This window comes from Syngnathus leptorhynchus, chromosome 12 (genome assembly GCF_054491065.1).
Source record: "Syngnathus leptorhynchus isolate UIUO chromosome 12, UIUO_Slep, whole genome shotgun sequence".
Taxonomy (NCBI): Eukaryota; Metazoa; Chordata; class Actinopteri; order Syngnathiformes; family Syngnathidae; genus Syngnathus; species Syngnathus leptorhynchus.
The window spans coordinates 5,285,725-5,312,499 of NC_141206.1; the positions used below are offsets into that span (position 1 = coordinate 5,285,725).

General features: G+C 42.4%; 2 protein-coding genes across 10 annotated transcripts; one reads left to right on the forward strand and one right to left on the reverse strand.

Annotated features, from left to right (window-relative positions):
• Positions 1–290: 290 nt before the first annotated feature.
• edf1 (endothelial differentiation-related factor 1) lies at positions 291–2,329 on the reverse strand. The gene is made up of 5 exons (XM_085925793.1): positions 2,100–2,329; positions 1,253–1,304; positions 1,012–1,172; positions 837–930; positions 291–728 (listed from the first exon to the last, which is right to left on the reverse strand). The coding sequence occupies exons 1-5, from the start codon at positions 2,175–2,177 to the stop codon at positions 667–669; spliced, it is 447 nt and encodes a 148-aa protein (XP_085781919.1). The 5' UTR covers positions 2,178–2,329; the 3' UTR covers positions 291–666.
• Positions 1,969–25,546, forward strand: sema4d (sema domain, immunoglobulin domain (Ig), transmembrane domain (TM) and short cytoplasmic domain, (semaphorin) 4D). Of its 9 annotated transcripts, none has more exons than XM_085925786.1 (18): positions 1,969–3,279; positions 4,886–5,060; positions 10,768–10,883; positions 19,063–19,196; positions 20,031–20,176; positions 20,290–20,352; positions 20,601–20,699; positions 20,910–21,003; positions 21,090–21,206; positions 21,293–21,444; positions 21,535–21,710; positions 21,787–21,943; positions 22,019–22,241; positions 22,314–22,426; positions 22,510–22,682; positions 22,774–22,820; positions 22,902–23,243; positions 23,334–25,546. In XM_085925786.1, the coding sequence occupies exons 1-18, from the start codon at positions 3,260–3,262 to the stop codon at positions 23,819–23,821; spliced, it is 2,835 nt and encodes a 944-aa protein (XP_085781912.1). In that variant the 5' UTR covers positions 1,969–3,259; the 3' UTR covers positions 23,822–25,546. The 9 variants fall into 9 exon arrangements, with proteins under 9 accessions (XP_085781912.1, XP_085781910.1, XP_085781909.1 ...); XM_085925784.1 differs by having other exon boundaries at positions 1,971–2,820; positions 3,159–3,279; positions 22,902–25,546; XM_085925783.1 differs by having other exon boundaries at positions 1,971–3,279; positions 22,902–25,546.
• The last annotated feature ends 1,229 nt before the right edge of the window (positions 25,547–26,775 follow it).

The window sequence follows — 26,775 nt, forward strand, 5'->3', positions numbered from 1 at the left end:
GCGCTACGCTGTTGCCACCTTCTGGTCAGTATGTGAAATGCAACTTCTGGGAACCCTATAATTGCCAGTATCCTGGCGGCGTGGCCCAGTCATACTGTTCACCTCGCAACTCTAGGGTTCTGGATTCGAGCCTCAACCCTGGTCACCATGTCGAAGTGTCCTTGAGCAAGACATTAAACCCCAATGTGGCCCTGTCAGCAGCAGCCTGCCATGTGAGGCATTGCTTTGGGCACCATGTGGTATCGATAAAGCACTCTATTAATGCATTCCATTTACCAAAAAGAAACACCTTGAAGTGTGAAATGTCAGTTTATTTGCAATGAGAATTAAGCAGAACATTAGAAAGGCTTTGCACTGTTAATGACATCCACGTCAACTGTCGCTAAGTGAGCGAAACAAATGTCATGGCTTAAGCACGTTTTGGCCATCAGCATGCTGGCAACTGTTTTACCTCAGCTAATATCACACCAGGTTGGGTGGAAGCAAAAGAACCAAAAAGCCAAAGCTCTCGTGCATTGTGTGACATCTTGTTTTATTTTATTATATCTGTGTGTAGCCTGTGATGCGGAGTGTCCAGTCCGTTCCTTTGGCAGGAATGCTGGACTCATCAGCCCGGGGAAGGGAAGGAGGTGGGGCTCGGGAAGGGCTGATTTCGAGGCTTTATCTTCATTTCGTCTTGGATTTGGGCTCCAGTGGTTGACCAATTTCCCTCCCGCGCAGCTTCATACCTGCAGCGCAAAAAACAATTATGAGGGAAAATATTTAAGATTCCTTTAAGATTGTTTGTGCAAAAATTAATAAGCATTAGTGATGAAGCTTTAACAAGCACTGATTACCAATGGCTCTCTCAATCTTCCCCATGACCTGGTTGCTGGGTATAGCTTTCCCACTTTCATAGTCTGCAATCACTTGTGGCTTCTCGTTGATTTTCTGGACACACAAAAGGGTTTTCATGACCAACTGAAGCAAGTGTTTTGTTTTTTTGGTGTATGATTTGCGTGGTATCCTCACAGTGGCGAGATCCTTCTGGGTCAATCCTTTATCCTGGCGGCCTTTCTGGATAACCTTGCCCACCTCCAAGGAGACCCTGTCGTGATGCAGCTCCTCGGTCTCGCGGTCCAGTTTGGCCGTGTTCTTGCTGACCAGGTGTTGTTTGTTCTGCCCTGCAGCCCCTTGGAGTCAGAGCAGAGCAAACTGATATCACGGCAACGACTTTACAGCACACTGCATTCTCATCGGCATGGTTAGTTACATTTCTTGGTGGTCTCCACGTCCTCGCCGCGTCTCTGAGCAGTGGTGATCGCCTTCAGGAAAGATGGAATAATGCATCTTTATTGCATCCTATTTTTTTGGTCATTGCCAATGATTCAAAGCATGCGCTTTGAACTCAGTACACACCTAAAATTAAACTACAACTATCACTAAATAGCCTTCAAAAACTGGGTTATAAACTATGACAATTTAAAATAAGAAACCATGAAGGAAACGAGCGTATAACCATTTCGCTATTAAAGGTGGTATTACAGCACACCCAATATAGACACGAGTTGGATGGTAACAGTGCGCAGTGTTTACGTCACACTTGGAGGAGCTAGTGGTAGCTAAAGCTAAGTAGATACAAATGCACGAACGTTACTGTTACATATCATCAGACACCATAATTGTTTCTTCAATTTGTATTTTAAATAGTTCAAGTCAGTTGTTTTTTTTATGTGAAATGGGAGGCAAGTGGTTCGGTGACATGGTGGCTAGTGAAAGTTGGCCTGAATGTTAGCTGGTTCTCATTTATTAGCAAATGTCGCCGAGTTACAAAAGCGGCGTGACGAGTTGGACTAGCGCACCTTAAACGTCAAAACTATTACACTTACACGTAAAACGCGTCACATTTTCAAGAGTTTGTATCTTGTTAAGGCTTTTCATAACACGATTGTTGTCTTTGTGATTGTCACGTTCCACGAAGCACTAACTTGCTAGCCAGGCGACTGACGAAATCGCTATGGTATGACGATTTTATAGATCTTTTCCAAAATGTCTTTCAGGGTTTCGATTTGACTGTATGGTCTAATTACCCACCAGAAAGATGCGAAATAGCGTGATACCTGCTTGGACTTAGCCTGAGCACCGGTCGGCCCCTTCTTCCTCAAAACAGTCACGGTGTCCCAATCGCTTTCGGCCATTGTCTTAGCTCTGTGTAATATTAAGGCTCAAAGTATAAAAATAACGTGGCAAATGTCGAGTTTTCGATGCTATTTGTGGTCGCCACACGTCTTCCTCTACAACTACTAAACACCACGCGTTCCTTTCAAAGCTTTATTGACAACACGAATTGTAGTTGGACAAAAGCAACGTCAGTATCCGTAAACAGTAGTTCCTGTTTCTCTTTGTCATTGGAATATTACGTTTAGAAGAGGTTATTAAAGATAGAAAAAATGACTCGTTATTTCATTTTAATATGGAAATACAAAGATTGAAATTGATTTTCTAAATTGTTCTCTGGAAAAAGTAACTAACAGAATGGCAATTTTATTTTCATTTTATATTTCTAAACTTAAATAGAATATAGCACGAGACATAAATAAAAAATAAAAATTAACTGCTTGGATATTTATTAAATTGACTGGGTCGGGGCAGCGCCTCTTGATGACGTCAAGCTACAGAATGGATGAAAGACAGGACGTTGACTTTTAATTAAGATTGTAGTTTTGCAAAAGATTTTGATTGTAGTTTGGTGAAAATACTGACTAATTTTACGAAGATACTATTATTATGAGGGATTTCCAACAGTCCGACCCATAAATCACTGTGCAACCTTTATAATAGGTGAACGGTTCATTTATTCTTTTGACATTAGTAAGAATAAGTCTCGGGAGGGGGCACCTGATCAAATTTGCTACTCTTGCTGACCCCCCTCCCCAAGAAGACAGAAAAAGTCATTCCAGGGCACACTGTTCTAACATGGGAGGGGGGGGACTTATTCTCACAGGTTGACTTATTCCACCAGGGCTGCTGTTAGAATTAGTACTACTTGCTAAAAAAATAAAAATAAAATCACTAATCAATGACAACATATGTTTACCTTTGACTTTTGCCATTTGCACCATTAGTAAGAGTGGATACGCTGCTGTGACCTATGACTTTTGTCTAATAATCTTAACCAGCGTCCTCTCAAGACTGATCCGGGACCTGCCACTGCTGACCCTTGCTGGGCTGAGAATAATTACACAGCCTGCCTTTGGAGCTTGGATACCACCAGCTTGAGATGCTAAATATACACGACTGGTGAGTTTGAAAAGCTCAGGCGTAGAGATAGTATACTTAGACTTGAAATCTACACCTTACACCACGATGCTCCGTTTATTGTGCACAGGTTTGTATTATGTCTGACATCCAGCCACTACGATTTGATATTTTTGAGTGAGTTTGACATATGAACAAAAAAAAACGCAAACCAGTTTATTTTACCTTTAAAAATGTTGAAATATTATCCCTTTATTAGACAAGAGACAGGGCAAGCACTACAATTGAATAAAAAGTTGCATGCGAAGAGATTCAAATAAAACCAAGATGGCTGCTTTTAAGAAACTTTATTTCACATAGCATAAATTGAAAGTCAAATAAACGTATCAAAGCTCTCCTTACACATCATAACTATAGCTCATTTTAAGTTTTACCTGACTTCTTTTTGCACATGTTTTTCAAAAAAAATTACTAACTCTAATGACGTCTTCCTTCCAATTCTCTAGTGTCCTAAAAATAGGATCAGATTTATTTATTTTTACAATTTTATTGACTGGCTCCTGTGGATAAACGTCGTTAAAACAACAAAGCAAGTGGCGGCCTAAGACTTTTGTATGCTACTGTTCGTGTTTATCTTTTCAAAAGCAGCAGACCATCTCAAGTTGCAACAAATCATCTGCGCGCCACCGATACTTTGCTGAACATTCCTCGGTCACCTGTCTCCTCTTAGCAGCACATGTCAGCAAGTGAGTGAAGACAAAGACAGCTGCTTTGCAAATTCATCTTATGTCATCTGCCAGTTAACTCTGAAATCACCGGCTCACGATAGCGAGGTAAACAATTCGTACAGTTGCTAGTGATGCGACTGAAAAGCGTACTTCAAGCGTACCAGCGAACCAGTACGCTTATTTCAAATAATTAAAACATGCAAAATAATTTAAAAATGTACTTTTGAATCTCCTCATGGCCCAGTTCAAATTTTCCACTTACGTCTGGTGAAAGTGAACAGGAAGTGAGTTGATTGTGTCCATCCAATTTTGAATACTTTATTTTACAAGTCACAACCGCAGAGGTAGAAGGTTTTTTTTTTTTTCTTTCCACCTCCAACATAAAGATGTTATTGTACTCATGGCGTGCACAAAAAAGGCCCTGTCAATGACAGCAGTCATTCTGTTTCCGTTGTACTCCGTTACCGGTATTTCTTTGCGGAGAAGCTCGTGTAACCTTTGACCTGCAGCATTCAACTTTTATACTCTTTTATTTAAGATTGTTCAAAGACTAAATATATTATTGGTTGAACATGAATTATGAATTACGTCATGTTTGATTCCAAAATCCGAAATTTAATGAAAAATGTCAAAGATACAAAATAAAAAAATACATTTATTTATTAATATTTTATTTATTTATTAAATCCACTCTTAATAAATCAATTGTAATACCATTTTTGAAATAATAAATCAAAATCAAATCATCAATTAACAATGTTAACATTTTATCAACCTATGCATTCATTGTCCAAGAATGAATTAAAATGTCTTTATTCAGGAATTGGAAACTTTGTGAATCATGGCAACGTGATCTCCATCCTTTCCTCCTTCGTACCTCCCTCCTCCCTCCCTTCTTTTCTTCCTCCTCCTCCCCCCAGCCCAGCGAGTCCGTCCGTCCCTATGAGATCCCAGAGCGACACACTTTTCAAACAGACTGGCTTCAGCCACAATGTGGGATCTCTAACACGGGCACACACAGCGAGCTTCGTCGCACTGCTTCTTCCTTCCCGCACCAGGACAACGAAGAAAGGAGCGGAAAAACAAGCGATCACGGTGAGTTTAAGTTCATCGAAATGCATTTGATTCTATTTTTTTTTTTAATTATTCTGCTGTGCTTGCTCACTCGCTAGTCGCTGTTAAGTGCTGCCGTCTCCCGATGTGCATGACTTGAAGCTCGCTTGCACTTGTTGCTCCCCTACGGAGATAGGAACTCTATTTTAGGCGTTCTTGTTAAAACTTTTTTTTTTTTTACGAGACAGTGCCTTCTTTTTGGAGTTTTAAAAGATTTGCATCGTTTGCAAGTCAAAGTGCATGCTTTGGACAGTTAAGTTTAGAGTTCAAACGGTTCAAAGAGCTACATGAAAGAGGTAAGATATGGTCCGCGGCCTATTTGTGGTCCTCTGAGGGTATTAAATAAAGGCCAGATGGGGATAGACAGCAAATATACGAGAATAAAAGTTGTAATTATCTTCAGGTTTTACGTTAAAAATAAAATCTGAATTCTATGACAGTAAATTATTTGATACTTGATTAGATACTTTATTGACCCCAGGGGGGAAATTCAGTGTTCCAGCATGTAATGATAGGTTCATTCTTTTTTTTACAGTTAAAATAAGTAATTCGTCAAAAGTTATAATTACAAATAGTATAATGTTAAAACAAATATCATCTGAATCCCATGAGAATACATATTTTATTTTGTGAGATAAAAGCAGATTTGATCTGGGGGGGAAAGCCTTGTTTTTCAAGAGAAGTCTTGTAATTATAATTTGTATTATTTAAAAAATAGTGTTTTTTTTGTCTCAGAAAGCAGCAATCTTAAGAGAATAGTCATGTTTTTTGGGGGGAAAGAGAAACAAGTCACAAGACTAATGTTGTAATTTTGCATGGGGAAGTTAAGCACAAATATAAATGCAATTGAAATTGTTCAATTTCAACATCATTCGTGATATTTTGACATTTTGTTCCATGGTTCCATTTTTTTAATTAAGTTCTAAACTAACAACATCTCACTTATGACAACCGCTTTAAAGAACACAAGACGTAAATTATTTGATGTCAAATATTCACTCCACACCAACGCATAACTAATAAACCAGCATTACATAAGCTGCAGACTTTTTCAGACTTTATTTTCACTACTCGGAAGAGCCATTCTGGCACCCAAAGGTCATAGGGAGGTTTCTGCCCTTGACACGTATAAATTTAAGGCGGCGCTTTCAACCATAACAATAGGCTGACGTTTATAGGCTGTGATCTTGCCTACTTACTTTACTATATGATACGATGCATTTTTGGAAACTTTTTCTTCTCACTGTTCTGTGCCTTATGTTCATGCTACATGAAAATAAGAAAGTGTGGATGGAAGTAATCATATACAGGAAATGATATTTAATATACTGTATGCAAATGTAGCATTAGCATACCAACCATTTTTCTCAGTTTCACACGATACCTGATGATGGTGTAAGAAGATCCTGTGTGGGGGAGTTTACTGAAATATGCAACTGGAGTTTTTTTTTTTTTTTTTTTCCTATAGTTTCACCTGCATGCGGTTGCAGCTGTGGGTACTATAAAGGAAAGGTGGCGGTTGTTTCAGCTCACCTAGACCCCACCAGTTTCCCTCAAGGCTGTCTGGCGAGTAAAATGTCAGTCAGGCCGCAACATCCTCGTTGGGTAATTCTCACACGCCATTAAGTTTATTTGCACTGCGAGGCCTTGTCGATACGATGGCCTGTCCGTTGTGTCGTGTGATACCCGGCCGGGCCAATGCTCGGGGGTTGTATATAGCGAGCTAGCCCGAACAGGATATTACTTGTGCTCGTTCACTAGCGGACAAATCATTAAACAGCTGGCAGTTGTGTTGCGTGCACTGACTTTGCCTCAGGTTAGAGGTTGTATGTTGTGAGTTTGTCTTTTATCTTTTTGGAAAGGTTATGAAATGCCAGTAGAAGCGATTGGCATAGTGCTTCTGTTTGTTCTTCAGACACTGACCCCCCCTTAATAGCTCCCTTTTGTTTCCGGGGTACTTTTAGATTGCACAACTTAGAATTGAACAGAAACAGTAAAAAATAAAAAAATCCATTCGCTCGGAGTAATAAATGATCAGTCTGTTTGCTTTTTCTTTAGCTTTTTCTCACAACCTCTTTCTTTACCAACCTTCTTAGCTTCTCTAGAGCCTTCTTGTTTTCCACTCTTAATCAATTTGAAGTCTTCTGCCATTAGTCACTAAACACCTTAACTTCCACCCGGGGTCGTCCATGTGAGGGTTTTGACGTACGACTTGCGCCCACCCGTATCGTTCTAACTACGCAGTTTCAGGTCAAGGGGGTGGCCTCTGGTGCTCTGATGTTGAGGTGTGCGGGTAATGTGTTGCCTCTACACGTCAGACATCTGGGCCAGCCTACACCCACCACCCCCCTAACCTAACACTACTACCCATACTCGACAGCCACAACAATGCCCCTTTCCCACTCCCCCAGGCTGCAATCATTTGTTATTGGCAGGGAGGGGCACCATCTGGCTTCATACACCAGACATGCCTGTGTGTTTGTGTGTTACTGGTCATGCATAATGCACGACTGACTGCATTCCAAAGATGTTTTGGCGACCCATAGATCAAACCTTCGAATAAACTGATAACAAGGACGCATCTGAAGAAGTCAGAAGCATTTTTCACACAGAGATCATGTTAAATTACTGTATCACAAGTACTGTAACCAAATCCACTTTAGTTATTAAAATAGGCTTCATTTTGTGATCCGGTCGGTGATCGGTTTATTTGAACTCCCTGATGGATGATTGATCTAAAAAGTTGTTTTCCCAGGCAAGTGCTTTGGAAGTGCTATCCGCGGCAAAAGCTTCCCAGGCCTTGCTGACGACATAACTGAGTGCAGTGCAAAGCTCAGCCAACTTGGCTGTGTGTGTGTGTGTGTGTGTGTGTGTGTGTTTTTTTTTAAAGTTCCCAGCGTTTAGTGTTGCCGAGGGCACGGAGCTGGAAGGGAATGGCAGTGGGAAAGCAGCCCGCATACACTATATTCTGTTTGTTGTGTTAGTCGTCTTCCTCCTATCTATGTCTAATTACCATACGCATGCAGGGCAAGTTTGACTTTTACAAGATTTGAATCTTTTCCCTGCTTGCTGATCAACAAAAAAAAAATCACACAAATCCACAGAATCTCCCCAGTGACACCTCTTCAACGTTTTCATTCTGTTAGTGCATTAAGATGTCCAAATTTTAAGCTTCCAAAATAAAATGATTTCCAAGTTATGGCCCTTCCAAAATGTGGGTGCCACGCCCACTTTTTGTCTTGCACACAAAATTTTGACCCTCAAAGACCGGCGTTTGAGACCCTAGGTTTAACAGCTGCACACTCCTAAGTGGTCAAAGGAGAGAAGAAAGCAACCCCCGTCACAATAGACACACTCCCACATCACCCCTCCCCCCCCCCATCTCTCACTTGGTTCCTCCTCCTCGATTTGATTGTGTGCATTGAGGTTTTCCAGGGACGCGACCACTACTGCACAGTAGCAGAGCGCCGCCCTTTTTTTTTTTACACGGTAGACGACGGAAACAGGCGTGGGTGATGATGACAGTCCTATTTGGATGATAAAATCATTCCGTTTGTCTGTCATGCACCGACAAGACCGAGCGGAAAAATCTCTCCACCTGCACAATCTTCCCCCGCTCTCGTCATGGTAAGACTCTTGCCTCCAGAAATGACATTTTGTGCTGTGTGGATTCACTTGCATGGTTGGTGCTATTTTTACTCCGCCCAGTAGAAGTAAATAATGCAGTATTGTGGTGGATTGCACTTTCTGGGTATTAGTGGGACTTTTTGTTAGGTGGGAGGAGGAATTGTGACTAGATCGGAGTTTCCAGCTATTCATTTCTTTTCAAAGTCACCATCTTAGATTTATAGGGGGGTTTTTTTTGGCCATTTTTTTTTTTTACCCATTTTTAATAAAATATTGACTACTGCTAAATCCTGTTAAGGTCACTGCAGACTGGTTAGCTAGGATGCTAGCTAGTATGCCCAAGGATGAGCACTTGATTGATGCTAAACATGACAACCACTGAAACTAAAAGTCTTGCATTATAAACATCTAAGTACCAGTTGATAATCATTTAGATTGATTCATCCTTTAGCAATCTTTTGGGAGTTAAATTTCTTCAAATCCTCATGATTTGGACCTCCCAAGAGTAAATATTGTCAGATTTGTTGTGGCCCATTTGCGGTCATCCATGAACAACATTTTTGTGTCGAATCAAAGTTAAACATTTGCAAACATCTGCTTTTACTTTTGGAAACAATGCTAAACATGTTTTGTCTTTTTTTTTCAGACATTAAAAGCCAAATGAGTAACTGAATTGTAAATAGAATGGGGAAAGACCAGTAGGGGAATTTTCTTCACCTCATTTCCCTTTTCATTCTGTAATTACTTTGTTTGTGCATTTAATGGATTTACAATTTGAAATAATGCTTATCTTGTCAATGAATTCAATTTTTCTATGTTTCAGTGTATAAAATGAACTTTCACTGGGAGTAACATTCACCGCCGTAAAGACGTTTGGTTGAGAGACTGAAGAAAGCGGAACTAAAGCATTAACCTGCGATGGGCCATGGCTAATAAAATCCAATGACTGTCTTGTTAAGAACTGTTGCTCGTACATAAAAGCATCCGTTTGAAAGCAGCGTAACATCGGAGCAGACATTAAATGTCCAATTTTTGCGTGATAAACTTATAGAGACTGCCTGATGGAATGGGGGCTTGTTCAAAAAACAAACCTTTTTTGGTTTGGATAATCTGTTTTGGATTATGTACTTACTGTCCATTTTAAAGAATGTTGTCAAACCCCCCAAAAAATAATTTTTTAGTGTGCATTGCTTGAAAAATCGGAATAGCAACACTCATCTGCTTATGGGGCTTTGAAGAGTCACAATCTGTGTGTTTTTTTTTTTTTGTACTAACACATAATAGCGTATTAATCTAGGAATCCAATGTGGCTATTGTAATCCCGTAAATTTCGGGATGAGATGAAGAGCTAATACCTGATTTTAGTGTTAGGTACAGCATGCATCACATTAAAATATCCTCTTCCAATAACTTTATAAATATTTAGCATGATTTGTAGCGATAAAATTGTTTGTCTTACTCATGTATTTAGCAAAGTTTTTATATGTCACTTTGTGAAGTTAAGCAAAGAAAAAAAGCGAATCATTTTTATTTGGCCTAAATACGCAAAGTATTGAAAACCCAAGAAGGTTTGTGCAGATGAGTGACGATAACATTTTTCAGTCTTGAATTTTGATTAAAACAGAGGACAATTAATTTCACAGAATAGAGCCTGATTTTAATTGCTATTTAACAAAACGGAAAGCAATTCTTTGACATATTTTCTTTTTCTCAGCGGCATTCCTCCCTGTGTGTTCTTTTGATAGCAATTATACCATTTGCTTTCTACTGAGGAGATTACGTATCTCTGTTTAGCTAGCTGGCCCGCTGAGTCGAGGGGGGTGCTTGTGTGAGGGGGGGGGGGGGTCTGCTTCAGTCTCCACGGTAACAGTATCCCACAGATCTCGTCTCGGAGAGAACGGGCCTCGTCAGTGCAATTGTGAGCCACTGAAGCATGCCTGCTAAGTTTGGAATCATTTCACAGCCTGATTGTCATTTTGTGTCTATCCCGATGACCAATCACAGTTAAAGGAATTTCAATTCATGCTAACTATCTTTTCTCTTTTTATTTTTTTCTCTGCAGATTGGCATTTGGAAAATCCCCGGGCTTCATCTTCAACCTGTTTCAACTGTGAAAGTGGGAAAGTGCAAAGGCGTTTTAATGAACGACTACACGCTAGCCGACGCCGTGATGGATAAGTAAGTGACGTCTCCTTGTCACGGCATGTGTCACGCTATACTCTGGCTCGCTTGATTATTCAGTGTGAAAGTAAGACAAGGAGTGCTGTGGCTACTTAAGCAATAACACTCCACTCACTCTCCGGGAAGTGTTATTTGAGTGTTCCACTACACTACCCGAGGGGAGATGGGGTAAGGGAGTTCATGACACAGAGGAGTAACTGGTTATGGTTGTGTGGGTGTTGGAAGAAGGGGGGGGCAACTGTTTTGCCCCCCCTTGAGAGTGTATGACATTTGCACTAATTTGCATTTATTGTTACCACAGATAAAAGACAGCTGTTTTGAACAATTTCCTCATTATTATTTTCATGGAGAATTTGGGTGCCGTCAGCAAAAAAACAGGTTTGCATGCTATCAGTGGTCATAATAAGCGGAATGAGTACAAGAGGCCCAGCCGGGTCGGTCAGCTGAAAGGGATCTTCGCAAACAACAAGGCAGCCAGTTCCTATTATGAGGCAGCCTCATGATAGCCCAATATTAAGTTTGAAAATAAAACGAAAGAGTCATTCATTCAGGAGCTCGGCAATATAAAGTGAACGTTTTAGGAGTAAGCCATGATGTTGTTGACGAGCTGTGCGTCTCTGATGAAAGGTATCTGGGCAACCAGAAGGATGGAAAAGGAGGGGGAGGGGCCGCCCCTTTTTTTTTTTTTGTGCAGCCGTGTTGTTATACGATGGTTCAATAGTGAAGAATGATAAATGTTATTCCAAAAGGAAGTGAGGGGAAAAGTTGGAGGAGGTGCTCCCAAAGCGGCTACTGGGAACAAAGTCCCCCCCTCCTCCTCCTCCTCCTCCTCAACATGCAACTACTTAACATTCACACAAAAGAAGCTATTTACTTTCTAATTTGCACAAACATGCAAACAAAATGTCCCTTTATTTCCTTGAAATAAACATTTGTTCAGTGTGGGATATCGGTTCACATTCCTTTTTGGACACAAGCATTCCATTCGATATTCCCAGATAGTCGAACTGGTCTGTTTCCGGGAGCCCTTTCCAACTTTTCAAACAAAGTTAACCTTGCTCATATTTGCCTGTTTGAAACCCTTTTTTGTATTTTGTGCGGTTTCACACTAGCGTTAAAGCTTGGCCTCCAGCTGTACACAAGCTTTTGGTTTGAGGAAAGTTTGAAAAGCCAGATTTGCCTCTGTAATCCTCTTCAACACAACACCCCTCCTCCCGTCCCGAGTAGGATTTCACCAAACAGGAATTTCGTCCTCTCTTACAACAAGTTTTTCCTCATGTAGTGAATAATTTGGACAGAAAGCCGATTCCCAAAAATGAAGAGTACATGAAAAATAGCCTGTAAAGCATTAGTGTCAAACTCAAGGCTCGGGGGCTAGATACGGCCCACCTCCTCATTTTATGTGGTCCGCGAAGGTCAATTCTCCATAGACTTCATGTGTCAATACTAAAATTACAAATTGTCTTCACATTTAAAAACTACAGATATTGCTTGCAATTTTTATTACCATTCATTTTTTTAAAACATTTGAGCAATTTTTACTTGTCTCTGGTTTCAAAAAAATGCAGCCCGTGACGAAGATGAGTTTTACACACCTGCTGTAAAGAATCAGATGATTGATTTCCCATTTAGAGGGAGTCTTGAGTCTGATTCTTAACTGGGAGCGTTATTGTCTATAGTGGGAAGTCGGGTGTCACACTGGGGTGACCTTAGTCTGTCATCTGTCATTAGGTTTCCTACTCACTGAGTTTCTGGAGTGGGAACCATTTGATGAATTAGTTCTGAGTCTGAAGAGTTCTCATTCAAGTCTACGCCTGTAGCATGCCCACTTCCTTTCAGTGCCCTTTGCGGACCTCGGTGTCACCAAAGGTCTCAATCTCCGGCTACGATAAAGACGTATGTAGGCGTGGCGCCGTCTGAATCGTGCAGGGAAAAAACCTCTGCATCAGCTGTCAGCGGGTTTTGTCGAAGTTGAGCCGGTAACAGTCTGAGTGCTTCCTAACCATGTTGAAGGGGTTGCAGCCTTTGACCCGAAGCTCATCAATCTCGCACCAATGCCATCATCTCGCCCGTCTCAATCCAAGCTGTCGGAGGAGAGCAGGAGGCACGGGGACTTTTTTTTGTTTGGTTTGTTTGTGTTCGCTTGCATCCGTGTTTGGCTTCTTTGTGTGGGCATCAACAATGGAGTCAATTCTGGAGTGCTCACTGAAGGGCTGCGTGGGATATCTTGGGAGCGAGATGACCTTGAGCTCAAGCTATGTTTGTTTAGATGTGTAGATTGTAGTAATATCTTTTGGTATTTATGTACACATGCTAACAAATTAGCATTTTTTTTTATTGTTTTCCTATGACCTAAATTTAGGTCATATTCTTTGTTTATGAGGCGTCATGGCTTGTTCCTGAATTAATTAGCTTTAAACTTCCAAATATCATGTCTAGGGGTGCTACATCAGGACTGTATTTTCTATTTTATTTTTATAATGTATTTTGGATTGTGTTCCTTTTGTATTGCGACGGTATCTGTCCCATATTGACTCCCAAGTCCTTAAAGGTACATATACACAATAACATCCCTGTTTGATCTTTCTCTTCTTGCCCAGCTTGAGAATTTTATAATTCTCCCCAGAGGAAGAGCATCGCATCTTGTAAGGAGCCACAGGTCAGAAATGTTCCTCCTCCTCCTCCTCACCCCCTTTTTGTGCTGTGCTGTGCCAGACTGTGACCGAGTTGTTTGTGTGCTTGCACGCTTCAACTCGAATATTGCATGCTTGCCCGACCATTCCCTGCTGGATCAACTTTTGCTTTTCCTACTCCTGGAATCACCTTTGGGGTTTGCTCTCTGCTTTATTTATTTTTTTAATGAATGCCCTTTTGCATGAGTATACCTTGCCCACTTTGATGTCTTCCCACTTTTTTTGTTGGTGATCTTCCCTCAATTTCTCCTGGAAACAACAAACTGATGGTTATGTACACAGCTGCTTGCTTTTTTTCAACTTTACATTTTACTTTGCTCTGTCACTGTTCCCTGGCTTTTAATCATTTACAAAAGGCAAACTTGCTCGAGACTGAAAAGTGAAATTGAATTGAAAAGCCATTACTGAAAGAAATCTTAAGGTTTGTCTTTGTGTTGTTTGACCCGCCCCCCTTATAAAAACAAAAATGGCCCTTGCCCAACATTGAGTGAAGTCACCTGCCCTGGTCTGCGTACAGAACAAATCGACCACAGATCGGACTAGCAGTCACACAGGATGTCTCAAACAGGCAGGCTTTCACGGCTTCCCCAAATAGGCTGCCGTAATGTGCCCCAGAGGCCCCGGCGGCCATTATGGTGGCTTCAAGTAAAACGACTCGTCTGTGAACGGCGGTTTGCGTATGACGTACTTGGATTTACTCCTTTCGCTGTTTGTCTCACATACAGCCTCGCCGTAGGGGTATTTATTTGCTTTATCAAAACAAAACTTTATGATACATTTGAAAGCCTGTGTCTTTAGCATGTTAAAATTGGAATTTAGCCAAAACCTTGTGTGCTGGGAAAGGGAAGCAACATTACATGCACATGACTTGCCCATATGTTCACTCCCGTGTTTTTCAGATCCGCCTTAACCATGTGACTAAAGGAAAGGGCGTGTGTTTTTTTATTTTTTTTTATTTAAGAAAAGCTTGCCATCGGCATACTAAATACACCCTTTGCAGGACCTGACCCCTCATTTGCCTTTGCTGTGGCCACTTTAGGTTGACATGCTAGCTCCGCCGTGGTCCAACAGCTACTAATTATATACGAGGGTTTCCATTTTACATCCTCTGAATAGTGTCTCCTTCACACAAGCTCTTATCCTTTTTTTGGTCAGTCATTGATCGTTCAAGCCACACTTTTTAATATAACCAGGAATAGTTTGTTTTGGGGGGTTCCTTTGTGTTTGCTTGATTCTTGAGGAAAGGCGTGGATTGTATAAATCGACCTCGAGGGTTGAGCTCAATCTGTTCTGTGATGCTGGTAAAACCAAAGCGGTGTTTTAATTAACATTGCGGGTTTAGCAGAAGCTAACCACTGTGATATAAATAAGTTTAAAATCACTCAATGTATAATCGGCAAGCCGTTACTTCCGAACTGTTAGGCAGACGCGCTAAATTCACTCGCTCAGTATCAGTTCATTCACCATCAAAAATATTCTCATAAATGCCCAAAAGTCAAACAAACACTAAATTAATCCTTCCATACTGGTTTAAAAGAGGTTTAGTAAGATGACATGACAGTCCAACATTTGTCTGACATTTAAGGCATATTTTACAAGCTTTAAGGCATACGACTGTATTTAATCACGTAATCATCCAACCGTCCATCTGTCATCTGGTGAGGTTTCAGTGGATAATGCATCGAGACTGCTGTGTCATCTCCCAGCGGCTGGCCAACCACCGGAAGTCACGCCGGTTCATTAAGAGCATCTTTTTATGAGCTGTACATTAATTGTCCTGTTACATTAATTATGAAGAGGCAGGCTTTGGAACAGTAAACAATACACACGTACCAATCCACCTGTAGCCACTATGTCGGAATTCAGTAATTGTTGGAATGAATGATGGCCAGCTGGAGTTGTAATGCTTGGTTAAGCCGAGATGGTTAAAGCCTCGGCTGGACTGACAGAATCAGTTCATCATGCTGCGGGGAACCCGAAAGCCGCCTGCATTTGTTTTAAGGCTCTTGCTCTGTGTGGTCCACTGACCCCCGCCCCTTAGTTTACAGTTCGACATCCACTATTTTTACCCAAACATGCATTTAATGTCTAAATCTGTCCTCTTATCAACATTTGTGTTAACTGCCCTCCTCCTCACCTAACTTCTGGATCTCGTAGTGATTTTTGGGAGCTGGATGGGTATTATCCAAGGAGACCTCATAAATGTTGGGATTGCGCTATGCCGATCCGCCCCCCTGGGGTCAGATGAAGGGAGGAAAGCCATATGTGATTCACCGCTTGATCTTTCAAATCCTGCTCATAAAATTTGGATTTGGGATTGATAATCCAACTCTCATCAAAGTACATAAAACATACTAAGACAGGCTAGACCATGTTTGAGAATGGAAAAGTCTTTAATGTATTAGGTACTCACTCCCAAAACTTCAATAAATAAATAAATAAATAAATAAATAAATAAATAAAATATAAGATTTATAAAAAATCTTCCAAATGAGACTCACAAATAATCGAAGTAATTCAAATTTATTTTCAGTTGCATTACAATACACAAAAAACCCCCCCACTATTTTGTGACCCCAAAAAATCCTCCTACCTACGCAAGAATAAAACGATTTGCAGTCTGTTGGCACGAGAAGTGAGGACGAATACGAAGGCATTGATGTTGATGCATTGATGCGTGAGCCAGCCAGGGCTCTGAGAGGTTGGCAGCTTGTGAATATCCAATTCTGTTGCATCCGCCTTCGCTGTTCTGCTTTCCGGATGCCCAGAATCTTGTCTTCATTGCATTTGAAATGTGGGAAGACACCATCTTGTATTGTGGCACGGAACAACTCTTTGTTTGGGATGTCACACATAAAGACTTTGAACCACTGTCAGGTATGACATCATTTCATGTTGCTGCTTATCTAGTAAGAGTTCAGTTTGGTTAAAAAAAACATTTCTGATCAAAACAAGATTGTATTTTTGGATACACAGATTAGTTATCTAACGGTTTTAGCTTCTGATAAACTGCATATACTCGTCCCTGCTTGTGCCGCATGCACAGACACACAACCCTGACGCATTTGATTTGGCGGCTTATAGATGAAACTCTTGCTCAAAAAAATTCAAATAGAAATCATCCTTTGAACATCTCGACTCATTTTTCTTCAGACTTTCCTATGTAGCACCCGCTCGCCCCAACGTCTTAGTTCTCTTCTGGTTGCTATGGTGTCATGACCCTTGGCATTGACCCAGCATTAGAAGAAGGCAAGGCATTGGCTCCGCTCCTTCAAAACAAGCGGGAAAAAAAAGTTTTGACCGGAGCATGTCACGTTATCAAAACAGACCAACCAACCATCTTACTTGTCTTTCCTACACTTGTGTATAGGAATGTACAATCTTAACTAATGAATGCCTAATGAATAAAAGTTCCCTGACCTGATTCTATTCAAACCTTGACATTCCTTTGGAGCTTATTGTGGCCTACAGTTGTAAAGTCTTCTGGGAAACATTGCACAGAATTCAGAATCGCGTAGCCAAGGTTTTTGTGTGAACAGATAGGCAAATGCGTCTTACGTGACCCTTTCTGCCTCAAGTGGGCACCCAGCCAACACGAGTGCTCGGTCACCAGCGCAATACTGGGAACCCCGCGGCCCTGAGCAGGTGCCGCCTCCTTGTGAAGCCCAAGGAGCCGAGAAGGTAACACAAAGGGCTCAAAGAGGCCTGCCAGCATGGTAACCATCTTGAATATCCAAGCCCGGTTTGGCGGCCCCTCTAAATCTGTCAGTGGGCCGAGGGTGGCTGCCAGTTTTGCGCTTTCTGCTACTGTAACCCACCAAGCCTTGAAAATGGGCTTTTAAGGCTTTTGTTAAGCTTTGACCTAAATGCGGTACATGCGCTAGCTAGCTAGCTAGGATTGCGCTAGGAGTTTACAGACAACTACAAAGTTATGATTTATATTTCTGCCTTTGTTTTCACTCTTTCTCAAAACTGACAATAACGTCGTGGTTACTTCTGCAGTTTGCGAACTGGCTCTTAAGCCAAAACTGTGCCACCATTTAGTTTGGCAAGACTGTGACTGTGTCCTCTCCTACTTCTCTGTTCATTGTTTGCTACTCTGGAGTGTCGATGTAAAGGGATGGAGTTTGGGGGGGGGGGGGGGGGGGGGTTGGCTGGTTGGTTGGCGGCGGAGTGAGTTGAGGCCATCTTTTGTAAACAATTGGTCCTTGTGCACTTGGAGCAACACCCCCTTTAACCCCTCCTATTACAGACCTTGTGACTCAAACTGCCAAGCTTGGTTGGTGATCCCAATGTTTGGGAGGTCAAAACGCCCTAAGCAATTTGTTCTCATTTACTCAAGAATCAATAATCAATTAACAACCCCCACCAACTCTATTTTAGCAAAAGAAATGATTGATTGTGTATGTGGCTACCTACTACCAACACCCTTGTTATTAAAAGTAATGACTAACCTATATTTAGAATTAGCTTGAATGGTCCTTTTGGGTCACAATAGACAATGGATTAGTTGTTCTCAATTGTTCGATTAACAGAAGTACGTAACAACCACATAAAAACAAATAATAGCCATGTTAGCCTTATTTTGCAAAAACAGTTTTCATATAAGAAAAACCGCTTTAGTTTATTCTCACTTTTTCAATTAAAAACAAAAGTTCTGTTTTTTGGAACTTAAAAACATCAACCTGCAACCCAACAAACAATTTATTTATTTATTTTATATCAATTTTTAGTTAAAAACTATGTGTTGAAAAGGGCCTAAAATGCCGGTAAGCAACAAGCCAAAGTCTTTTGTAACTGCTACATAGGTTTCTACCAGTTGATGACTAAAACCCACATGACACCCGATTACCTGTTATCTCTACCTTCATGGGGCCGACTCACCCGTTTGCTGCAGGTATCTCTGATGTTGTGGAAAAACAAGAATAACCCGCTTCTGTCCGGATCACTTTACCTTCACTTTGCGAAAAAAGCGGCTGACCCCTCACAATATTATTTGTTGATATGACATCAGCATGAATAATTGAACTCTAAACTGTTCCAATTGGATATAGAAAGCAGAAAAACTTTGAGTGATGATATCATCCCAACTTTGTCCATACAGGTTGTCTAAAACTTCATCTGAGGATTTCTACATGCAACACAATCTGTTGGCGCACTTGAGCAGCACTGTGTATGTGGTACAAATGGGATTGAGAACAGATTTAGAGATTTGTTTTAATGTTTCTGCTTAATCTGGAAAGTCCCCACACACAACGCTAGATTTTCAGATAGGCCTCAAACGACCGACGAGCTTCCACTTAAATATCGACCATTATGTTCAACTCCAACCGCATGTGGAAAAGCAAGGTGACATGAGACTGAATCAGTCATTTCACGTTTCGGTGTGAGGGGAAGTGGCTTTGCATTGTCTTCTTCCCTTTTTGGTCAGCATTGCGTGAGAATTTAAGCCCTCTCCCTGTCTCTTATGAAATATATTTTAGAGGAAACTTCTCTGTTCCGAAGCTGTCGGAGTCCAACATGGGGTATGGCGTTCTAAGCGTGTTCCTGGGACTGCTCCTAGAGGTGTCCACTCATGGACCACATGCTGTGCCCCGAACTTCCTGGAGACATCAAGGTAAGTTTAATATTTTAACACATTTGTTTGCCCCTGCGTGATGGAATGCGAGTTTGTGCTATTACATATGTTATTTAGATTATCTTAGCTCTGAATGCTATTGATGAGCCTCAGGTGAAGCTGTTTATTTATTTATTTTATTATTATTATTATTTTAAATAAGTCAATACAGTTTATGTAACATGGGTTCATGATTATGCACGTTAGTTGCATTGGCATTGCTACGTTTCTCATCGCTGCCCTCTTGTGGAATTAGTATGTAATTACAAATTCTTTTTGGAAATGCCGGGTCAGTTGCTGGTGGATTCGCTCAATTTGCAGCAGGGTAAATAGCTCACAAATATCTGGATTTTACTCGACACCTTTCCCATCTATGTAATTTTGCTTCTCATTAGCCGATTTTTGGTAAATGCGGGTACAATGTCTACAAAAGGCACTCCATGAGTGAAGCAGTTGCAAAGTGAGTATAGTAGCCCTTCCTGGTGTCCGCCCTCCATCATGTTTTAATTGACGGTTGCACATGTAATTCCCTGAAAATGACTATTTGTCTTGCCTGTACCCGATGTTGGCAGTGAGACCACAACAACAATGCTTGATCTTTTCTCGTGATGTATCGGCCAGACTTGTCAGACAGCCCTTGTTTATGTTTCTTGCAGAGAGAAAAGATATTTTTATTCCGTCTGTGCATTATGTTTGAACTGCGGCCATTTTAAAAGCGTTACCAACTGTACAATCTACATAATAACCTTCGTGTGATGGTAAAACACAACAAAAAAAAAGCCAAAGAAAAATCCAAACCGAATTGTTTTTCAATTTTGTGCTTTCTGTGCTCAGAGTTGGAGTTGATGGAGTTTTCAGAGCCAGGCATCTTCAACTACTCCACGCTGCTGCTTAGCCACGAACGGGACGCACTCTATGTGGGCGCCCGGGAGGCCATCTTTGAGCTCAGCAAGAAGAATGTGACCGTCCGAAACAAGAAGGTATGGAGCCAATTTGTTCTTTTAAGACTATATTTAACTTTTTCCAGGCCATACAGATAATTTTAACATGCCGGTATATGATTGTTTTTAAACTGCAACCTTCTCCGTTCAAGGTTCTGTGGCAAGTTGGCGAGACCCCCATGGCCATGTGCACGCAGAAAGGAAAATCCAAGGAGGTGAGGAAGCGGGAAATGCCGTTGTGATTTGTTTGTTTTGGCAACACCATAAATTAGATGAGTGAATTTATGACTGATATCTTTTATGTTTTACTTTGTATTCGTTTGTGTTCCTCAAAACATAAAAAAAATGTGGTGAAAGGATTTATGGCTTTTTAATTGATGTGAATAGAGAAACCTAATATGAATTAAGATACGACAAATTGTATGAAGTGTATCGTAATCCATTCGTCTGTGTTGGAATCTAGACCGACTGTTTGAATTACATCCGAGTGCTCCAGGTAGCTGACGACCGGCGACTCTACGTCTGCGGGACACATGCCTTCCAACCAAAGTGTGACTACTTGGTGAGTTAACGTTTTCTCCATTTTCCCTCAAAAGTCACTCAATAGCAGCCCATTGGAAAGTACAAAAAAAACAAATGTTAAGGTGGTGAAAAGTGGTCGGTAGTATCTTTTCCCATCTTGGTTTTATTAATAAATTAAATGTAATAAATTAAATCACGTATAGAATAAATCTTACAATCTAAATACATTTAATACATTTGTTTTTTGCAGACTTTGGCTAACTTTTCGTTAGCGGGTCGAGCAGAAGATGGCAGGGGGAAGTGCTCCTTTGATCCCTCACAAAGCTTCACCACCGTCATGGTTGGTGAGTTCAGGCCCCTTTTCCATGAGAACTCTCAAACAATGATAATCATCCCAGAGAAATTCAAATACCATTTTCTTTTTCATCAGATGGAGAACTGTACTCTGGGACTGCTTATAACTTTTTGGGTAGCGAGCCAATTATTTCTAGATACTCTCCATCAGCATACCTGTTGAGGACGGAATATTCCACATCATGGCTCAATGGTGAGTGAGCAACAACAGCAAGATATATGGGATATTGTTTTTATTTATATTATTTTTGAGAACACCTCCCCTTTTGTTTTCTGCAGAGCCCAGTTTTGTTTTTGCCGACGTGATCAGAGAAGGGGAAAACCCTACAGACGGAGAGGATGACAAAATCTACTATTTCTTCACCGAGGTGTCGGTGGAGTACGAGTTCTTTGGCAATTTACTCATTCCTAGGGTGGCCCGTGTTTGTAAGGTAGCTACATCATTCATCATCACCTTCGTGGCACCAATCCCCGTTGTCACCTTTCCTCCAGCTCATCTCAGTCGGTCTTCCTCAACACAGGGCGACCAAGGAGGACAGAGAACGTTGCAGAAGAAGTGGACGTCCTTCCTGAAAGCCAAGCTGGTGTGCTCTATGCCCGAACTCAACTTTGTCTTCAATGTGGTGCATGACGTCTTCATTCTGAAGGCCCCCCGCTTAAGGGACACTGTCATCTACGGGGTCTTCACCTCTCAGTGGTCAGTCATACCATCCATTTGAGTTGTTGTGGTGTATTTTGTCTGTTTAATCTCATTCTCCATCTTGTCTCCAAAGGGGAAATGTCGGTCTGTCTGCAGTATGTGCCTACAACATGTCCGCTGTGGATGAGGTCTTCTCCAAGGGCAAGTACATGCAGAAGGCCACTGTGGAGCAGTCCCACACAAAGTGGGTTCGCTATAATGGCAACACTCCTTCACCACGCCCTGGAGCAGTAAGTTTACAGACACAATGTCAAATTTCCTCACTGAGGCACAACTGTAGAAGACCTTGATGTGTGTTCCCGCAGTGTATCAACAACCGTATGCGGCAGCAGAACATCACCAGCTCGCTGCACCTCCCCGACAAGACCCTGCAGTTCGTCAAGGACCACCCCTTGCTGGAAGACCCCGTCCTGCCCATCGGGAACAGGCCCCGCCTCATCACCAAAGACGTCAATTACACACAAGTCGTCGTGGAGCGGGTCCGCGCCCTCGACGGGAGCACCTTGGATGTCATTTTTACCGGAACGGGTACGAAACATGTCAAGAGATTCAAAGCCTGAATGTGACGTAGGCGTGTTAACTAAGATCTGATCGCTTTAGACACGGGGGTCCTGCATAAGTCGGTGGTTCTCGGAGGAGAGGTCCACATGGTTGAGGAAATCCAGATGCTGAAGAACTCCGAGCCCATCAAGAACTTGGTGCTGTCCTCCGAGGTCAGTTTTGTCGTGCATTAGGAAATAGGAAATTCTCTCCCCATCTGCATTTGATGATCTAAATCCTCTAATCCTCCTCACAGACACAATCTCTGTACGCCGGGTCCGACTCAGGCATTGTTCAGTCGCCCACGGCGTTTTGCGGCAGTTACCAGTCCTGTGCCGACTGCATACTGGCCCGAGACCCGTACTGTGCCTGGGAACCCCAAACTGCTCGCTGCGTCAAAATCTCTGACACACCCAGTCAGCATCTCAGGTGAGTCAACAAAGACGACAGCTCAATGTTGTCATTAAATCATTTGTGCAGATTGTGTAAGATTTTTTTTTTTTTACACTTCTCCCTCTAGGAGGCTAATTCAGAGTCTTACTGGTGATGCGGACAAATGTCCTAAAGGTACGGTGCTATTCATTTCCCCTCCGGTCCTTAGTACTGAAACTACGATGTGCTAAAGTCATATGACTTTGTGTTTGCTAGCTCCCATTGTGCTCGTGAAGGACTACCAGCGTGTTTCAGTGAAGCCCGGCAGCTCCTCCGAACTGCCGTGCCCGGTGCGCTCTAACATGGCGCAGGTGACGTGGCGTGCCAACGGCTCGCTCCTCACCGAGGCCTCGCCCTTCCACTTCATCCGAGAGAACGGCCTGCTCATCTACAGCGTGGCCGCCGAGGACCAGGGACGCTACGAGTGCTGGTCCGTAGAGTTCGTCGCCGGCGTCGGGAAGAACTTCACCCGCCTCCTGGCGGGATATGTCTTGACTTTGGAGGGCGCGCACGTCGAAACCACGGACCAGAACCAGGAGAGCACGCACGGCGTGGAAGGTAAAGTTGAGACCGACAGAGTGTTAACATCAGCCCGCGCCCCGCCCAATTTTACCGCCGCCGTGCAACTCACGTCCCCGCCCCACTCAGAACTAACTCCGAGCAGCAGCAGCACTGAGATCGACGCCCCGGAGGCGAAGTACTTGCAGCACGGTAATGGCATGGCCCTCCTCCTCCTCTTCCTGCTCTTCTTCCTGCTCTTCCTGGCTGCCGTGGCCTACAACTGCTACATGCAGTACCTCCCGGCTCCGTGCCTGCGGCTGCGGGCGGCCCTTTTGGGCACGCACAAGAAAACCGACGCCATCCGGCCCGAGTACAGCGCCTGCGAAGCGGACCTCATGGAGGCGCCGGCCGTGTCAGTCAAAGTCGCCGCCGCGACAGAGCGACCGGCGCAGAAAAACAGTCAGAACCTGCGCGCGCTGCGTGATACGGGCTACGAAACGGAGCCCGAGTGCAGCAACGGGCGGGGGCCCTCACACGGCTTCGGCGACGAAAGCCCGTCCTCACAGAAACCTTTTGACGTGGACTGCGACTCCCAGTCCATCCAATTCGCTGACGCCGATGAGCCTTATTCCTAGAAACAAACTTGGCGCTCTGGCCACACACATTGTCGTTTCTGCTTTTTAGGTTCAGGTTATCAAAGTGCAGAAAATTTCCAGAATTTTTTTATTGGAAACTAAGCTGGGAATTCCCCTGAAATGTTTCCAACTGTAATAATTACCAGAGGACACACGCAGCAATTTTCCACAACTACAAACACGCAACACAACCTGTCGCTCCTCTACTTATGTCCGCCTAAAGCTAATTAGAGCTTTGTCCATTTTTGTCACGGTTATTCTCGTCAACATTTACGATTGTCGGTTCCACTGGGAACACTTTCTCCCAGTTGTTGGTATGTCTGTGTGTGTGTCGTTTTGGCTTTGGTCCAGTAAGCAAAGCTCGTTTCTTAATTCCAAATTGGAAACGTTGTTTACCAAATTGGTAAGTTATGTGAATGTTTTCCAAATTGGACTCCGTTTTTTTTGTTACAGGTTGAGTATTTTTTTGTGTGTGTTTGCGCGTGTTGTGCGTTGTCTGCAACCTGGGCCGATGGACTTAAACAATTCTCAGGGAAGGTGTTACTTATGTCGTAGCGCAGCTTTATTCTCGGAAGGTGATGTCTGATGGAATGGACGAATCGGATCACACTTGTGTTGAGAGGAAAATCCACTTTTTCTGCCATATTGTTTTTTTTCAATTTATTTTCAATCATCCACTCTATCCTCAAACTGAAACTTTTTTTTTTTTTTTTTTAAGTGAAGCCTTAAATTTCCTCAAATAGTGGCCATCTCTTCAAAAGACAAACATTTTGTAATCTGAGAATTAGTCTGTTGCCAACCAAACCAGCAGCACCTATTCAGGCAGTTGAGGTTAATTGTTGAGATTGACCACATTTTTTTTTTCCCCCATTCCTTTCCTGTCACTTGACATACTTCATTGTAAAAAATATTTCTCATGTCTGAAGGTGATAAAAACAGTGGCCACCATTTGCAGGAATGAGGTGAATTTATTGTGAGGAGTTTTATTTATTGCTGTTTTTCCAGCATCTATATTGTCTCTTGCACATCACAGTGTCCCGTGTTCCTCAATCTTCCTTTTTCTTTTTTCCTGCTCCCTTTTTCCACCACCATATCCTTCTTTCCTTCTTTCCTTCTTTCCTTTCCTTCCTTCCTTCCTTCCTTCCTTCCTTCCTTCCTTCCTTCCTTCCTTCCTTCCTTCCTTCCTTCCTTCCTTCCTTCCTTCCTTCACAGCCTCTGTCTTCCCTTCCTCTACTTTCACTTCGTCCTCTTCCTCCATGAAGCCTCGTGTGGAGGCTGGTGAGGTGAAAGTGAGGCTGTTGCCTCCTTTACTGAAGGACCAGGCGTGGGGGCTTCACGCTCATGAGGTTTTCCTGCTCTTCTGTCTGGCCCTGGGTGAGTGATGAGCCCCCCCGTCCAGCCTGCAGCCTAACAACCACTTTTAACCCTGCTGCTCATTTCTGTCTGGACTTCACCTGCTCGGCCTGACTAACATTGTGGCCTGTGCTCTGAGCTGAAAGTTTGAATGTGGTGGCACTGAAGGAAAAAGCTGATGTTCTATCTTTGAATGTCTGTTTGTTTTTAATCTATGGTAGGCTCACTGTTTTGCGATGCCAACTGGGCCATTTTTTTGTGCCTGCAAATCTGTCACAATATCTCTGTGTGTATATATGGCAAAATTATATGTAAATAAGCTTTTCAGTAGGTAGGGAGGAACAAAAAATAAAAGGTGTCAAATGTGTCTAACGCTGGCTTGTTTGTGTTTTTAATTTGCTGGTTTTGTGTGATTAACAGTTTAGCTGAGACAAATAGACCTCATGTGTGCCACACTTCTATTTCACGTCTTGATTTTTCTTCAACTTTTTTTTTTTTTTGTAATGGCACCAGTGGGGAAAAAAGTGATATACACAAAATTTTATTATCCTCGCACAATGCATCGTGAGAAACATCCACAATCTGGCCTGAAGTAATCACTACATGCGTACTTTATTTTTTCTTTGACATTTTTTCATCATACAAAAAAGAAATGTGTGATGCTACGTGTCCACAAAATAGTTAACTGCCAAGTTGTACATGTCTGTCCTGGCTGCTCAGTAAAATAAGTGCTCAAATGAGAAGAACAAAAAGAAAAATAAGTTGATTCTCTTTAGAGGTTTCCTTGTACAGTGTTCCATTGCTATTTCGTGATAAAAGCGATCAAGGTACCATCTTTGGTTGATATTACTGAAAGATAGATTAATTATATCCAGATCATCTAAATATTATTGATATAATTTTAACTCTTAACAGCCCGCGAGTAGGAAATCGCTAATGTGCGGGGGAATACTGGATTAAGAATGCAAGCAGTAGGTCAACATGCAAAGCCCCCTTGTGTCTCTCAGGTCCTAGCGACATCCACATTCACTGGTTCATAAACGGGCACAGTGCAGACACGGCCGTAACGGAGTACCGTCTCCCGCTGGCTGGGAACACGGTACTAGTGAGCAGCCAGCTCAGGATGGAGCCGTTACTCCGGGATGCCCGTTACGGCTGTGTCGCCCAGGCCAGCGCAGGGAGCGAAGCGTCGCAGGTGGACCTCCACCTCGCCGTCGGAGGTACCATTTGCCCGATGGGGGCGTCCAATCCGTTTGTGTCACGGCTGGTGTGATGAGATTGTTGGTTGTTCGACAGATGAGGAGAGCACCCCGTCTAGAGATTTGAACCAATGGAGGAGTGCGCTCACGCAGCATGAGCAGCTTCTAAAAAGATGGGAGAAGTCTTGGGTAGGTCCAAGTGTCTTTTTCTAACCTGCCACTAACAAGCTCCTTTAACAGCTTTGCAACATTTTCTAATCATCAATTTTAGTAACCTTCTGTCTACAAATTACAAAAATAAACTTTTGCTCAGATACTCCATAATCTCCAACTTGCTGTCGCAGAGAAGTAAATGCAGAAGACCTGCATCATTCTAATATCTGAAGATAAAGGCCTCCAAAT